This window comes from Neophocaena asiaeorientalis, unplaced genomic scaffold (genome assembly GCF_003031525.2).
Source record: "Neophocaena asiaeorientalis asiaeorientalis breed wild unplaced genomic scaffold, Neophocaena_asiaeorientalis_V1.1 scaffold30, whole genome shotgun sequence".
Taxonomy (NCBI): domain Eukaryota; kingdom Metazoa; phylum Chordata; class Mammalia; order Artiodactyla; family Phocoenidae; genus Neophocaena; species Neophocaena asiaeorientalis.
Window position 1 is genome coordinate 17818216 of NW_020174923.1, and position 14692 is coordinate 17832907.

General features: G+C 52.7%; 1 protein-coding gene across 1 annotated transcript; it reads right to left on the reverse strand.

Annotated features, from left to right (window-relative positions):
- Positions 1-321: 321 nt before the first annotated feature.
- HROB (homologous recombination factor with OB-fold) lies at positions 322-14196 on the reverse strand. Its single transcript, XM_024761128.1, has 10 exons — positions 14110-14196; positions 12724-12774; positions 8392-9561; positions 7096-7179; positions 5832-5972; positions 5107-5215; positions 4833-4918; positions 4333-4458; positions 2361-2481; positions 322-413 (listed from the first exon to the last, which is right to left on the reverse strand). Exons 1-10 carry the CDS (start codon positions 14110-14112, stop codon positions 322-324), a joined length of 1983 nt encoding a protein of 660 aa, XP_024616896.1. The 5' UTR covers positions 14113-14196.
- Positions 14197-14692: the final 496 nt, after the last annotated feature.

The following is a 14692-nucleotide window of genomic DNA, read 5'->3' on the forward strand; positions in this document are numbered from 1 at the left end:
CTGCCCGCGGACCAGGGAGTAAAGGGACCAGGCCCAGCATCCTCTAAATTCAAGCTGAGGTGGGAGAATGGCACACCTTCCCTGTTGGAGAGGAGAAGGGATATGCACCCGAGGGCTTGGAGGACAGTAGAGCTGGAGAGTTGATCCTGGGCAGAGTTCCGGTTGCCAAAGGAAGACCCAAAGTGACGGCACTGCAGAACCCGAGGGACGAGGGTGTTCTCAGGGTAAGTGTCCAGGGTGGGAGCAGCCAGAGAAGTCCCGGAACTTTGTTTTCCAATTGTGTTGGTCTTCCTCTCTCCTGGGTGCTGAGAGGCTGCCGGCTCATGGGGGGTGCCCTGCCTTGGGGGAGTCCCAACTGCTGGTGCCACGGAAGAAGTCCTCAGGGAGCTCGCTCAGGAGTCCATCTAGGTCATCTGCGGTGGCGGGGGTGGGGGAGGAAGAGAGGGCGGGGAGACTTAGTGATAATATTAGGGCTCCACGTGACTCAGAGCCAAGGCTCCCGCCCCTCGGGAGGGCTGTCAGGAAGGTGGCTCGCCCAGCCGCCAGCACCCACACTGACGGGCCTGAGGCCGGCCCGCCTTCCACCTCCCCTCTGCCCCCCACATACCCACACACAACAAAGGCAGAGGCAAAACGCCCGGGCCACCTTGCTAAGAAAGAGTCTCCCCTCGGGCCTTCATGGCTCCTCTTTCCATCCAGAGGTACAGTGCCTGAGCAGAGGTCCCCTAGTGCAACCTCTGCGTTGGACAGAGGGAGAAAGAAGGCCAGGAAGAGTCACTAGATGTGTTCAGAATCACACAGTTCATTAACCTGGTTTCTCATCTGCAGAGTGGGAGACATCATCATCCCCTCCCCCAAAGTGCCTCGTAGGCAGAGGGGACAAAAGTAACTGTCCCTGACTACAGTTCTTGGATGGGGTGCTTCTGTCTGAGAACTTGGAAACAGAGCTGACCTCAGTAAGCCCTACTGCTACTCTGTTAACAAGGGCAGCTAACACATACCGGGGGCATGCTGGGTGCCAGCACAGGGCTGCCCATGTTATACTCATCACTTCATCTTGGTCTCACAGGGCCCCTTTAGAGGGCATCTCGTGGTAGTTCATGTTATAATCCCCACTTTACCTGAGAGAACAGGGTTTAAAGAGGTCAACAACTTCCCCAAGTAGCATCCCTTTGACACCAGAGCCCTAGCTTCCAACTAGAAAACTCCCGCTGAATGGACGGGATCAGGCAGCCCTAGAGTCAGTCAGGCTGGAAACTATACCTGCAGAGGCCAGCTCCCAGTCTGGCACAGAGCACTCGATAAACACTGCTGCTGGAAGGACAGAAGTCAGTTTTGGGGCATTCAAATTTAATTAGGGTGACCAGCCCTGTGCTCAGGGAAGCAGGACGGCAATTTGATTATAACAAAAAAAGTTGCCCCTCACTAGCTACACTGTGACCGTCTGAAGAAACACTAGGTTAAATGAAGGGGAGTGAGCCAGCCAGCGTGAGCCTAGGAAAACGGGAATCATAGTAGGAATCCGCATTTGTGTCTCCTAGCGCTGCCCGGCCACCACCAGCAGCTGCCTGCCTGGCAGGTCTGTCCCTACAGTGGAGATATGACACCAACCACACGTTCTACAGGCAACTCGCCTCACTCTTATACTATGACCACCAGCAGCCTTCTGATGATAGCTCGGCTTGTCATCAAGCTGACCTACAAGGAGACAGTGCAAGATTCTAGGGAAGATTCCAGCATACAGGGTAGATACTTTTTCATACAATATAAAGAAATGGGCTTTGTGGTTTATCCATTGGTCTACTGTGAAATTTGGTTAACGCCGAGACACCTATCCATAATCCCACGAACTTTCGGGCCAAACAGGGTTGAATCAAAGAGCTAAGGACCAGACCTGGACTGTGTTAGCTTCACCTGGGTGAGGCTCCCTCCTGAAGAACAAGTTGGCCCTCCCCTCAAAGGTCTGTATTTGGGCCTCTCAGGTATGTATCCTGGTCCCACCCTAACCTCATGGATGTTCGACCCCTCAGCACCATCTGGAGGGCCTTGGAGCTTAGTCACTATGGGGAAATCTGCCTCTGAGGTCTGGCCATCAGTCCACAGAAGACTCAAGGATGGTGCCAGTCTATCTCCCCCTGTGGCTAACAGCACATGGCCTGGAAAGTGGGGCGCTTCGGTTCACATTCTTTGTGTTAATTAGTTTGTGGCCTGCAGCCTCGCCAGAGAACACACCACATCGGATTTCTGTTAAGATTCTGTAAGATCCAAAGACTCACAGGAAGAGGAACAATCTGGCTGAGCTATTCAAGAGGAAATAGAAGGAGAACCTCTCTTGCTCCTGGGTGGGCTGACGGCCTTACCTGCTTCTGGGAGTAGTTCTTTCTCAGGTGATGCCCCTGCCTCTGGGTTCTGCGCTATTCTGAGGCCTTTCCCAGGCTTCTCGGTCTCATGCTGGAGGTGTTCATGGAAGCTTCCTGGATCCTGGGGACAGAGGATCTGGTTACCAATACCTGTGCCCCTGAAATCCCTCTGGACAGTTCTGCCCAAACAACCTCAAAGGAATAGGTGGGGGCTCAGGAAAGACAGGAGAGAGGAACGTGGCAGCGGCCAGTCACCCAGGCCCATGCTGTGGGGAGGGGGCTGAAACGCCAAACACCCCAAACAGCAGACAGTTAAAAAAATAAAAGAAAAACAGAAAACTTTTGGCCAATTTTCTTTTCTAATTCTGCTGGTATCTGATGTTTTAGGGAATCTCTATAACCGGAGCAGAGAGTGAAGACGCCATTCAGAATTATGCTGAGGAGTTAGCCTGGAATTAAAAATGAGCTGTTAACAATCCCCAAACTAGCTAATATATGAACAGGTAATTAAAATTAGTAATTAAACCTGTTAACCATGGTTAGCCCTAAGGAATGGAAGTGGAGAAGGGTCAGTTTCACATTGCTTTATTCTGTACAATTTTTTTCAACAAGTATGGATGACTTGAAATTTTTTTTTTTTTTTTTTTTTTTTGGCCACACCTTGCAGCGAGGGAGATCTTAGTTCCCTGGCCAGGGATCGAACCCGTGCCCCCTGCAGTGGAAGCACACAGTCCTAACCACTGGACCACCAGGGAATTCCTGGGGTGACTTGAAATTTAAAAGGAAATCAAGATGGGACTTCCCTGGTGGCACAGTGGTTAAGAATCCACCTGCCAATGCAGGGGACACAGGTTCGAGCCCCGGTCCGGGAAGATCCCACATGTCGTGGAGCAACTAAGCCCGTGCGCCACAACTACTGAGCCTGCGAGCCACAACTACTGAGCCCATGCGCTGCAACTACTGAAGCTCGTGCGCCCTAGAGCCTGCGCTCCGCAACTAGAAGCCACTGCAATGAGAAGCCTGCGCACTGCAGTGAAGAGTAGCCCCCGCTCGCCGCAACTAGAGAAAGCCACACGCAGCAACAAAGATGCAATGCAGCCAAAAAAATAATTAAAAAAAAAAAAAAGGAAATCAAGATGCTATTTTTAGAAGTGGGGTGATATTGAGAGAATGAAGAAGGTTAGGGAGAAAGATGAGAAGCAGCAAGTTAGAACTAAACATGTAACTTGACTAGATGTCATCTAGTCTAACCCACTCATTTTATAGACAAAGCAACAGCAGGGGAGGGGACAGGACTTGCCCAAGGTCATGTTACAAATTTCCAGCAGAGCAGGGCCATGACCTAGGTCTCCTGACCCCCAGGCCAGGTCATGACGACAACCCAGGATCCCAGGAAGGTGGGGGTGGCCACAGACGGGACACTGTGTGTCAAGTCAAGGCCGGGCCCTGCACCCTCACCCTGGAGTGGAGCTGCCTGGAACCCAGCCTCCCTTGGCTCCCAAAGGAGTTCTGGGCCGGCGCCCCCTCACCTAGCAGAGGTGGAAACCAGGAGGGAAGATGCAGAGCAAGTACTGGCTCACCTGACAGACCATCTGCAGCTGTCTGTTCTCTGCATTGCCACCTGCAGCAAATCCAACCCTCAGTCACTCACTGAGGGCCCCGCCCCATCGTGGACCCTCAACTCGGTTAGTTCTCAAGTGATTCCCATGCTCTCCAATGTTCAGGTCTGCCATCAGACACTCAGGGATCCACCCAGAAGCCAGCTGCTCCTCTAGGTCCTGTTACTGTGCCATCTGGCAGGTGGCTGGACCAGGGACAGGAGGAGATGGCCCTGTCCCCAAAGGGCATCTTTTCACTTCAGGGCAACTGTCCACTTCACATCCCTGCTCCCCAGGATAGAGGAGGGGAAGAAATCAGAAGACCCAGGCGGAAAGCGGCTCTACCCATCCCCACTCCATCTTGCTCCTCTTACCTTGGGGAAGGGCTGAGATGGCTTGAGGAAGTTCCCATCCCCAGAATCTGGGCTATAAACGTGGACCAGGTTGTTGGACGTCACGTTGAGGTAGTGATTTCGGAGTGAAGGAGAGAACACTCCGATCTGGAGTAGAGAAAGGGGGGGAAGGTGTCCAATGTCCTGACAGAGCGCTAGGTGCTGCCGGACGGCCACCCAGTCCCGCCTGCCTCACCCTTGCTAGCCTCTGCACCAGGGTCACAGAAATCACTCCTGCCGCAGCCCTGCTGCCAGAGTAGAACTGCGTACCCCATCCCCAGCCCCTCACAGCACGACCTCCACCCCCATCTGCCCCCTGAAGGATGGCAGTCAGGCCTTTACTCGGCTCCAGTGAGCCAAGGTCTTGCACTAGGGCAGCCACTCTGCCTGGGCCCTGGGAGGGCAGGGAGCCAGAGAGACAACCCGGGGCTTCCTCCAGGGCGGGAGGCGGGAGAGCAGGTCCCCACCTGGAGCTCCCGTACCTGCTTTAGCAGCAGCACTGAGCCAGGCTTCAGCTCATTCTGGCGTGTCTCCAGCAGCAACCTGTGCACCGTGCCCTGCATCTCTCCTGCAAACGCCACACCGCCCATCAGTATCAGGGCCAAGGGCAGCACAGTGACTGGCTTGGGCCCTGGCGGGGAAGGGGGCTGGAAACCGCCTCAATTTTCCCAACTGCAAATGGAGAGGGTGGCTCCTCCTCACCTCCTGACCTCAATGCGGCCACTCGTCAGACACTCCCAGGACTTAACTCCTCACCCGTGGGGTCCTTGAAAACCGCACTGGCGTCCACTGTGCTCCGGGTCAGGGACTTGATCATCACTGCCATGTTGGGGACTTTGTTCCTGGGCAGCTGCTTCAGGGCTGCCTGGTTACAAGGAGAGGCATTTGCTGAGCCAGCCACGTCCCACCTGTAAGGTTCCCAAGTGTGCCAGGACAACCCAGGGAGGGGGGTGGGGTGGGAGGGGGGCAGAGCACTGGTGTGGTGATGGTCCTCCTTTTCAGAGGGCCAAGAGGCAGTCTACAGGGCTCATCCCATCTCCCTCTGGCAGACCTGAAGCTGGCGGGCCTTTCATTTGTCTGCCCTGCCTCCTTTCTTTTGTGTGTTTATGTGTATGTATTCATATAGAGCTCCATCTCACAGGCCACAGGCAGGAATACATCAGCACACATACTAACGTGAGTCTGCACGTGACCTTTGATCTCTGGGGAGCTCTAGGGGTAGCAGTGTGTTTACCCTACCCCATTCAGGGCCCAGATGTGCAGAGACATGCCCATAACCCACCTCCACCTATGCCAGATACTGTGAAAAGGCAGGTGAGTGGAAGACACAACCAAAGGGGCTTCACGTTGCCACTCAGAGACAGGCCTGGGGTAGCAGGGAGCAAACAGAGAGCCCCTTTCCTAAGGTGGAACAGGGCAGGAGGTTGGTGAAAGGGATAAAAATGGTCTTCCCTTTGGGTCTCAGCACCCAGGACCCTTACCTTCCGCAGCACCATGATGATGCTGTAGGTACAGAGGAAACAGGTAGGGTCTCTCTCATCCAGGCCCAGAGCAGATTTCATGGTCAGCCAGGGCCCTCGCCCAAAGTCCTCCTCCACCGATGCCTGGGAACTAGTAACAATCTGGCACAACAGAGCAGAAGGGGAGCCTGCATTAACAGGTCCGCTTTGCTAGAGGCCTTGACTGAGCTGGGATAGAGGGGTGGGAGAGCAAGGGTGAATTCCCTGCAGCACGGTGGCCACACTCTCTCCCTTCGTGTATCTCCAAGTTCAGAAAATGGTGTGTGAAACCTTGTGGCATATCACATCTTTCACTGAGAAGCAATAGCAAAGGTACACTAGCAAAAGTACTTTCACTGAGGCATTTGTTTACTTTAAATCAGGCCCTGACTTTAACTACATTAATGCAAAAGGCTATCTATGCTTGTCTCTTACAACGGACTTGCCAAGTCTTAGGGCTAGGGAGCTCCCACATATATTTATAGGCTTCCAGGCAATTTTGAAACCAATTATATTTTATCTGGGATGCCTCTGGCTTTAACTATTCACCTTATTATATTAAAAAATGTTTTGGGGCCCGTGAGCCATGGCCGCTGGGCCTGTGCGTCCGGAGCCTGTGCTCCGCAACAGGAGAGGCCACAATGGTGAGAGGCCCGCGTACCGCAAAAAAAAAAAAAAAAAAAAAAAAAAAATGCTTTGAATCCAGGTGAGTATTTATTGCTTTGGAGCTGAAATGGACTGGTGGATCTGCAGAGCTACAGCAAAGAGAAAAACTTCTAGAGAGAATTAAAAGCAAAAGTGGGTCTGGGAACGGAGCAGGTCAACCAGAATCCCAGGGAGGAGGGAGGCTGGGTCTCACCCACCAAGAGGGAACCCACCAGAGGCAAGATGAAGCCAGGTCCTTCCCAGCTTGATGCCCAGAAACCTGAAAGGCAGGGGTCCTGAGATACAATTCCGACAGCTATTACACTCTCCTCCTCTGAGGGAAGATGGAGTTAGCTGGGCCTTTCTTTCTTAGCTGGGAAAGAAAGCTGGACTCATGGTATCGGTTCACACCCCTCTGGCATCAGGATAGGCTTCAGTTTATGCCAGGAAAATTGCCACCTCCCCAAATGCCCTGTGGTGTGTGACCCCAGGGAACGGGCCGAGCAGCACAGACTCTGATCCTCAGCTACTGAAACATGTAGGGATGTCCCTCACTCTTAAACGATCCCCAGGAAGTTAACATTTGCATGGAATTAGTTACCTCTGTCCGGAATTTAGCCAGAGCACCATGAGTCGGAGTCTGGGGCGTGGAAACCATGATGTCGTCCAGATTTTTCCCACTGTGCTACAAGGGGACAGAGGAGGAGAAGGCGAGAGCAAGCTCAGCAGCTGTTATTTACAAGTACAGCTTCTTGTCTGGGTTACATAATGAGTTCAGGAAACTACCAGGGACAATTAACACATAGTACATCTCTCCTAAGGAAGTCTCAGGAGCCTCCTTGGCAGCTCAAAAAAGATGCTTTGGGGATCGTTTTGGGAGTGTGAGGAAGCTAGAGCTGGCCCAGGAACAAACCCCAGGGCTTCCTGAAGGGGGCGATGACTTGAATAGAGAGGCCTGAGATGAGTAAAGGGGCAGCTTTCCCCACACCCCTTCTCAGGGACCTCATCCTTCCCTACAGAGATCCATCCCAGGTCTCCTTGGATTTCTCTTAAAAGTGCCAGGGAAGAGCAAGTTAACAGGTAGGAATCTTTTCAAACACCTTTCAAATGTGAGGAAAGGGGGTAACCTATCACAACCAGACCAGATCCTCGGAGTCCAATTATCTGGGATCTGATCCAAGAGTAGTTTGATGGACCCTGTCTCTTCACTGCTGCCGAAATCTACACACGCAGCTCAGCCCCAACTCCCCCACATTGACCCCACACCAGCTATGAGTGATTCTGTGGATCTCCCAGAGCATCTGTGCCTTTGCACATGCTCTCCCGTCTTTCCACTGCTGAAATGTCCTCCAAGACACAGCCTTCTGACACACACCTCCGTAAACCTCCTACTCGTCCCTCCAGAGCCCACGCAGCAAGTCCAAGGAGCCCAGTGTCTCCCCAGCACCCAGGGAATGACCTCTACTCTCCCTGTTCCTTTTATGTGTAATCGTTTGTGTCTGCTTCTTCCACTCTCCTGGAAGCTCCTTAGGACGGGAATTATTTCTATGTTAATCTCTGTATTCTCAGGTCCAAGCAAAGTGCCCAACACATACCAGTCTTTAGCAAATATAAGTGAATGAATCTTTCTGCCCTGGTGCTAGGAAACAGTAGATGTTCAACAAACGTATGGAAATTGTGACATTCTCAAGCCTTAAGCATCTCACATGTGGGTTTTCAAGCATTCAATTCTTCCCACTTCTTCTGACTTCCTCCACAGCTTTGGAAACGCTCCCTCTCTGCACTTCCTTCCTCCCCTCCCTGGGGGGCGTGAAGATCCTCTGGGACTCTGCTGCTCTCCTGGGCCCCCAGCAGCCTGGGGAGCTCAGGCTCTGGCCAGAGAGAAGCTGTCACTCACCTGGTGAGGCAGGAGCCCTGCTGGGCCGGGGAAGCGGCGCGTTTTGGCGCGGGTGGAAGTGCAAGTGGGCTGCTGGGGTGTCCGGTTGGCAGCAGTGACCAGCCGCACCAGGTGGTTCGTGACGATGGGCGTCTGCAGAGCAGCTTGAGGGACTGGGGAAGGACGGGGGCCCTTCAGGGTGCTGACAGGAGACTTGACAGAAGACGCTGGAGCTCGGGGCTGGAAGGGCCCCCGAGGAAATAATCCAGAGATAGTCCTTGAGGGAGTAGCACAGCTTGAGTTGGGAGTTTGTGGCGTAAGAAAATGAGGTTTGCCAGATAAGCAGTCATTTGGAGACTGGAATGGCTGACCAGGGAAATGATTTTGAGGGCTGCTGTGAATGAGCCTGCCAGCAGCTTGGAGAGGCTGGGGTGCTTGAGGAGGGGGACCACCAGGAGAGACTTCCCAATGGGGCTGCTGACCGCGAACCACTGAGGCAGTTGGGACAGGAAGGTTACCCGTGGCACCAGGCCTCAAGCGGGACTGTGGAGTCCCACAGCGGACAACAGGATACGGGGGCACATCCCGAGCTGACGGGATACCAGTTATGTGGGTTGCAGACACGGGCCCCTTTTGGCAAGGTCTGCTCAGATCAGCTGCCCGGGCCTTTTTAGCCAATGTTGAGTCCTCCCGCTGCCAGGTGGGCAGGATTCCTGTGGCCTCACCGCTAACTCCAAGTTCCAGCTCCATGACGGGGCCCTCCAGCTCCACGCTTGCCAGGACCTTATCAAATTCATCTTGTTCAGGCCCCTCAAAGCCACCAATCACCTGCTGTTTGCTCTTGAAGGTGAGCTGGGGGTGGGAGACTGAGGACTGGGGTCTTACTGGGGTCTCACTGAGCACTTCTGTCAGTGTCACTCTTCCCTGATTGCCAGTCCAGCTGCTGGACATTGAGACAGGCCTTAGGGGAGCTGTTCCTGTGGAAGGTGGACCTCCAACGGCCCTGGGCATGCCGGAGGTAGAAAGGCGGAGTCCCAGGGCTGGCGGGCCCGCAGCCTCTGAAGGAGCAGTGGGGCATGGCAGTAGCTGGGCCTCCTGTGGCCGGGAAGAGACAGGTCTCAAGCACCCAGCATTCACAGGCCGTGAGCCAACAAACTGGTTCTCTGCATCCTCCACAGCCGACAAGAAATCCTACAAAGAAGCAGAGACAGCAGGTCTTGGCATCTGGAAATCAAGAAACACTCTGCTTTTACTGCTTCGGGCACGTCGTGTGTCCGTGTGTACAGATACTCGCAAACAAGAAACCAAGGTGTGAAAGGCAGTGGTGGACTCTCTCACCACTTTTGACCTCGCCCAGGAGCCCACAACGAGGCTTCTGCCGGATGCATTCTAAGGTTAAGTCTTCAGGTAGCTTCTCTCTTTCTTCAGTCTCAGGTGGGGGGTGGGGAGGGGTGGTGGCGGCAGTTGGGGGAGCAGTAGGAGAAGCAAAGGAACCAGGTCACCCAGGAGTCAAACAAATCATCCAAGGTCACACACCCATCTCAAGGAAACTAGCTTCATGGTGTCGAGCCTGTGCACTAGGCATCTATCCATCTGGTCCTGCTGCCTGTCCTCCACCCACTCCTCACCCCCACCACACACACACACACGCACACACACGCACACGCTTAGTCTTCAGTAAGCCAGAGAGTCCTTGGAGCCTGCAAAATAGATAGAAGTTAAATATAGCTTTTCAGGCAGGTAAATGAAGTATGGATTCCGGTTGGGAAGCAAGGGGAGATTGACACCTTCAAGAGCAACAGACCTGTTCCGAAGGTGTCAGAACTGCTGATTTAACTGACAGGAAGGTCCCCTCCCCCCCCCCCCCCCCCGCTGCTGTACTGGACTGTCCAGGCTAGAGAAAGGATCTTTCTTGCTTCGTGTATCATCAGGAGAGTAGCATACTCTAACAGGACTACCTTAGGACTTAGTAATAATAATATTATAATTACAGCAGCAATAAAATCCTGATGGCCCTGGGAGTTGATGCAGCCCTTTTCCGCTGAAGAGCTCACTCTCAGACATGATGTCATCTGTCTTGGGAAAGGGGAAAGGGACTGGTCATGGAACAGAAACTTGAGCTGTCAGAGTCCTTCACTCTTAATTCCATTACTAGCCTAGCAGTCCTACCATGACCTGGTAAGACCCAGGAGGGTCATTTTTTTCAGCCCGTAATTACACATCTCCAAAGCTGAAAGACAAAGACAAGGACGCATATGTCCTTGACAAACCTGGCAGTTTTGAATTATTTGTAAAAACAAAAATCAAGTCCCCAAGTGATAACAAAACATCTAACATTTGAAAAACCTCACTGGGTGCCAGGTACCATGTAAACATTTTACCAGAATTCTCGCCATGAGTTCTCATGATGACCCTATGAATAGGTACTATTATTGTCCCTGTTTTATGGATACAGAAACGGAGACTCAGAGAGGTTAAGTAACTTCACAGAACCAGGACTGGAACCCATAAGTGCCTTTGTCACTATGTCTTGGGGCCTCAATGAATGAGACAAGCCAGAGATGGAATTTTAAGAGGTCTGAGGAAGGTCTGCTTTTCCCTTCAAACCTCGGGTTCCAAAAGCCTCAAAGGAAGGGAAGCATGGGACTGTGGCTGCCAGAAGGGTCCCTGGTGCAGCATTCACCATCTCACTAGGCACCAATTAGGCATCCGGACAAATTCTAAACGTGATTTTTAAAGCAAATCACTGGGAGACAAAAAAGTAGGTTTGAATGGCTTGTCATTGATAAAACTAGAGCAACTCTAGTCTATAAATGTAGTTTAATAGTTTCCATGTACATTAGACTGGAGTCAGGAGGCCATCCTGGCTGTTGGTGTCGTATTCTTTCTTTTTCATCTATTTATTTATTTATTTGGCTGCGTTCAGTCTCTGTTGCCGCACACGGGCTTTCTCTGGTTGCATCGAGCAGGGGCTGCTCTTCGTTGCAGTGCGCAGGCTTCTCATTGCAGTGGTTTCTCTTGTTGTGGAGCTCGGGCTTTAGGCACGTGGGCTTCAATATTTGTGGCACGCGGGCTCAGTAGTTGTGGCTCGTGGGCTCCAGAGAGCAGGCTCAGTAGTTGTGGTGCACGGGCTTAGTTGCTCTGCGGCATGTGGGATCTTCCTGGACCAGGGATGCAACTGGTGTCCCCTGCATTGGCAGGCGGGTTCTTAACCACTGCGCCACCAGAGAAGTCCCTGGTGATGTATTCTTAAGCAATTATTTACCTTTTGGAGATTTACTCATTTAAATCCTGTTTCTTTCTGAAAAGGATTTGAGATAGCAATTTTGGGCCTCCTAGATGAAACTATATCTGTTAGATCTGAGTGGGAAGACAGCTGTGCAGATCACTAGTTCAGTGGTCTCTGGCTGCACCCAGAGATTAGGAATACCCCTGCCTGCGCCCATTCCCAGAAATTCTGATGTAACTGGTGTGTGGTAGGGCCTCGGCAGAGGTGATTCTAACATGCCAGCTTCATATCTAGTCTAACGTGTCATCTTCTGAGGAGAGAGGGGGAAGGGAAGAGTGTTTATGGCAGAAGAACGGCCATCACGTGTGATAGGAGAGAAAATGGAAGGCCACAGAATGCAGTACTTTGCCCTGGCTCAGGTAGCCAGTTGGTGACCCCAGGCCTCCTGCTGTCCAGTAACTGTGCTGTCTCTCCCTAAATTTTCTTCCCACATCAAGTACGTCATCGTGGGGCTTCCCTGGTGGCTCAGTGGTTAAGAATCCGCCTGCCAATGCAGGGGACACGGGTTCGAACCCTGGTCCAGGAAGATCCCACATGCAGCGGAGCAACTAAGCCCGTGAGCCACAACTACTGAGCCTGCGTTCTAGAGCCCGCGAGCCACCACTACTGAGCCCACATGCCTAGAGCCTGTGCTCCACAACAAAGAGAAGCAACCGCAATGAGAAGCCCACGCACCCCAACCAAGAGTAGCCCCCGCTCGCCGCAACTAGAGAAAGCCCACCTGCGGCAACGAAGACCCAATGCAACCAAAAAATAAATAAATAAATAAATTTATATTAAAAAAAAGTATGTCATCGTGAAGGTGAATCCAATCATCCACGTGACACAGCTTCCAGGCAAGGGCCCTTATAATTTAAAGGTATGACAATTAAGCAGCTCATCTTTCTGGTTTTTCATTTGTTTCCAAGACAGTTAAGTGGGTTGTTTACATTTCTCATCATTTCTCAGCCTCTCACAGACAAAAATAGATATACATGTCAAGTAAAAGGAAACTTGGGCTCTGGGCCTGGGTGTTTACATCTTAAGACCTTCTCTGCCATCTCTGTTCACCAACACTTCTTTACCTCATCTTCAAACTCCTCTTCCACAGCAAACAGCTTCTGCAGACTGCATGCCTGAAAGGAAAACAAAGCAATTGAGGTTGGAGGAGAAATACCGTTTGCAAGTACATTCTGTCCTCACTCTGCTTTTTCCCAATTCTAACAAGACCGTCAGGTTTACTGTTTTCTGTTTGTTTGTTTTTCTGCTAGTGTTGGGGGGAGGAATAAGAGATGAGGAGAGAAGAGATGGGATTTACTTAAAGACTTAGATGACTTAGAATCCTTTCTTGTAAAATAATTCACTCAGGTCCATTTGCATTAATCTTTTTTTTTAAGATTTATTTATTTGGTTGTTGTTTTTTTTTTTTTTTTGGCTGTGTTGGGTCTTCGTTGCTGCGCGCGGGCTTTCTCTAGTTGCGGCGAGCAGGGGCTACTCTTCGTTGCAGTGCGCAGGCTTCTCATTGTGGTGGCTTCTCTTGTTGCAGAGCATGGGCTCTAGGCACGCGGGCTTCAGTAGTTGTGGCACGTGGGCTCAGCAGTTGTGGCGCACGGGCTTAGTTGCTCCACGGCATGTGGGGTCTTCCCAGACCAGGGCTCGAACCCGTGTCCCCTGCATTGGCAGGCGGATTCCTAACCACTGCGCCATCAGGGAAGCCCTGCATTAATCTTGTAATAAGAGGGAGGAAGCAAAGAGAAGACTGCCCACGGGAGCCTGCGTCATTCTTTAGACCCAGCACTGTGCAGTGGGCCTAAGGATTTTGCAACATCCCAAAGGTTTGGTGTTTGGAACCTTTGTCAAACATAAGGACACTCCCATAAATCCAAGCATGCCCAGCCTAGTGGCCTTGATTCTGAGAGTCAAGCTAGTAGTTTTTATCTAATCCAACACCCAAAAGCTAGGGTCCCAGGAGGGTGGGATGCCTCCCAGTCCACAGTTCAGTTCCTTCGTTCTGGGCAGCAGGGCTGCTGTGGCCAACATTAAAAGTGTGTCACTCCTAGAGTCAAGGGCTGTGCTTAACCTCAGACGCCAGAGCAGCAAGAGCTACAGTTAGGGAGACCGATCCCGGAACGTCAAGGATCAGACTGGAAGGGTTAGGGGGAGAAGGAGGGCCCAAGAGGCGTGACGTTTGAGCACACCGGGAAGGATGAACAGGAGTTCTCCAGGATATAATGGAAGGCAAGAGGCAGGAAACTGAGGCCCAGAGGGACGTGAGTGGAGAGGCCTTCCCTGAGGGTCCGGGCGCGTCCACGTCGAGCCCTGACTAGGGCCCAGGCCTCCCGACCCCACCGAGCTCTCTCTTAAACCCTAACCCGGCCCTGCAGCTCGCACGGGGGAGGGGCTGGAACCCGGAAGGCAGGTCCATGCGGCCAGGAGACCGGACGGCCGGGTGGTCCCAGGCAGGGCATTACCATGGCGACGGCCGGTAGTCTCCGGCCGCGGTTTGGCCGGGTAGACCCCGACTCTAGGGGTCACCGGGGCCTCGGCCTTGGTCCAGGTGGCAGGGTCAGAGTCCGGGCGACAGAGTCTCTGGGGCGAGCTCGGAGAGAGGCGTCTTCGCAGCCCAGGTGGAGGCCGAAGGTGGGTGGTCGGGAAGCTGCGGCTGGCGTCCTAGGCCGCTTTCGAAGCCGCCGCCACTCAGCGTCTCCGCCCTCTTAAAGGGGCAGGTCTATTTCTATCCCGCCGACACAAAGGCCCTTCACCGCAGTCTTCCGCCCCGGCCTTAAAGGGAAACGAATGAGCTCTCGGTCGCCCCCCAGCGGCCCCTAGGGCCCAATCCGCTTGTTCAATGTGCGCTCAGGTGAGAGCAAGGTTGGGAATTTGGGGCCCATTGCATCCCATCCTGCCCACGCTCCTCTCTTGTGTTAAGCATACTAGGGACTGAGTACTACAGCGGGACTCTCATTCACACCAGAATCTACCCTGTTGCTCTGTCTGTCTGTTCATCTCTCCATCCATCCATCCATCTATTCTTGCCACGCGTATATTAAGCAA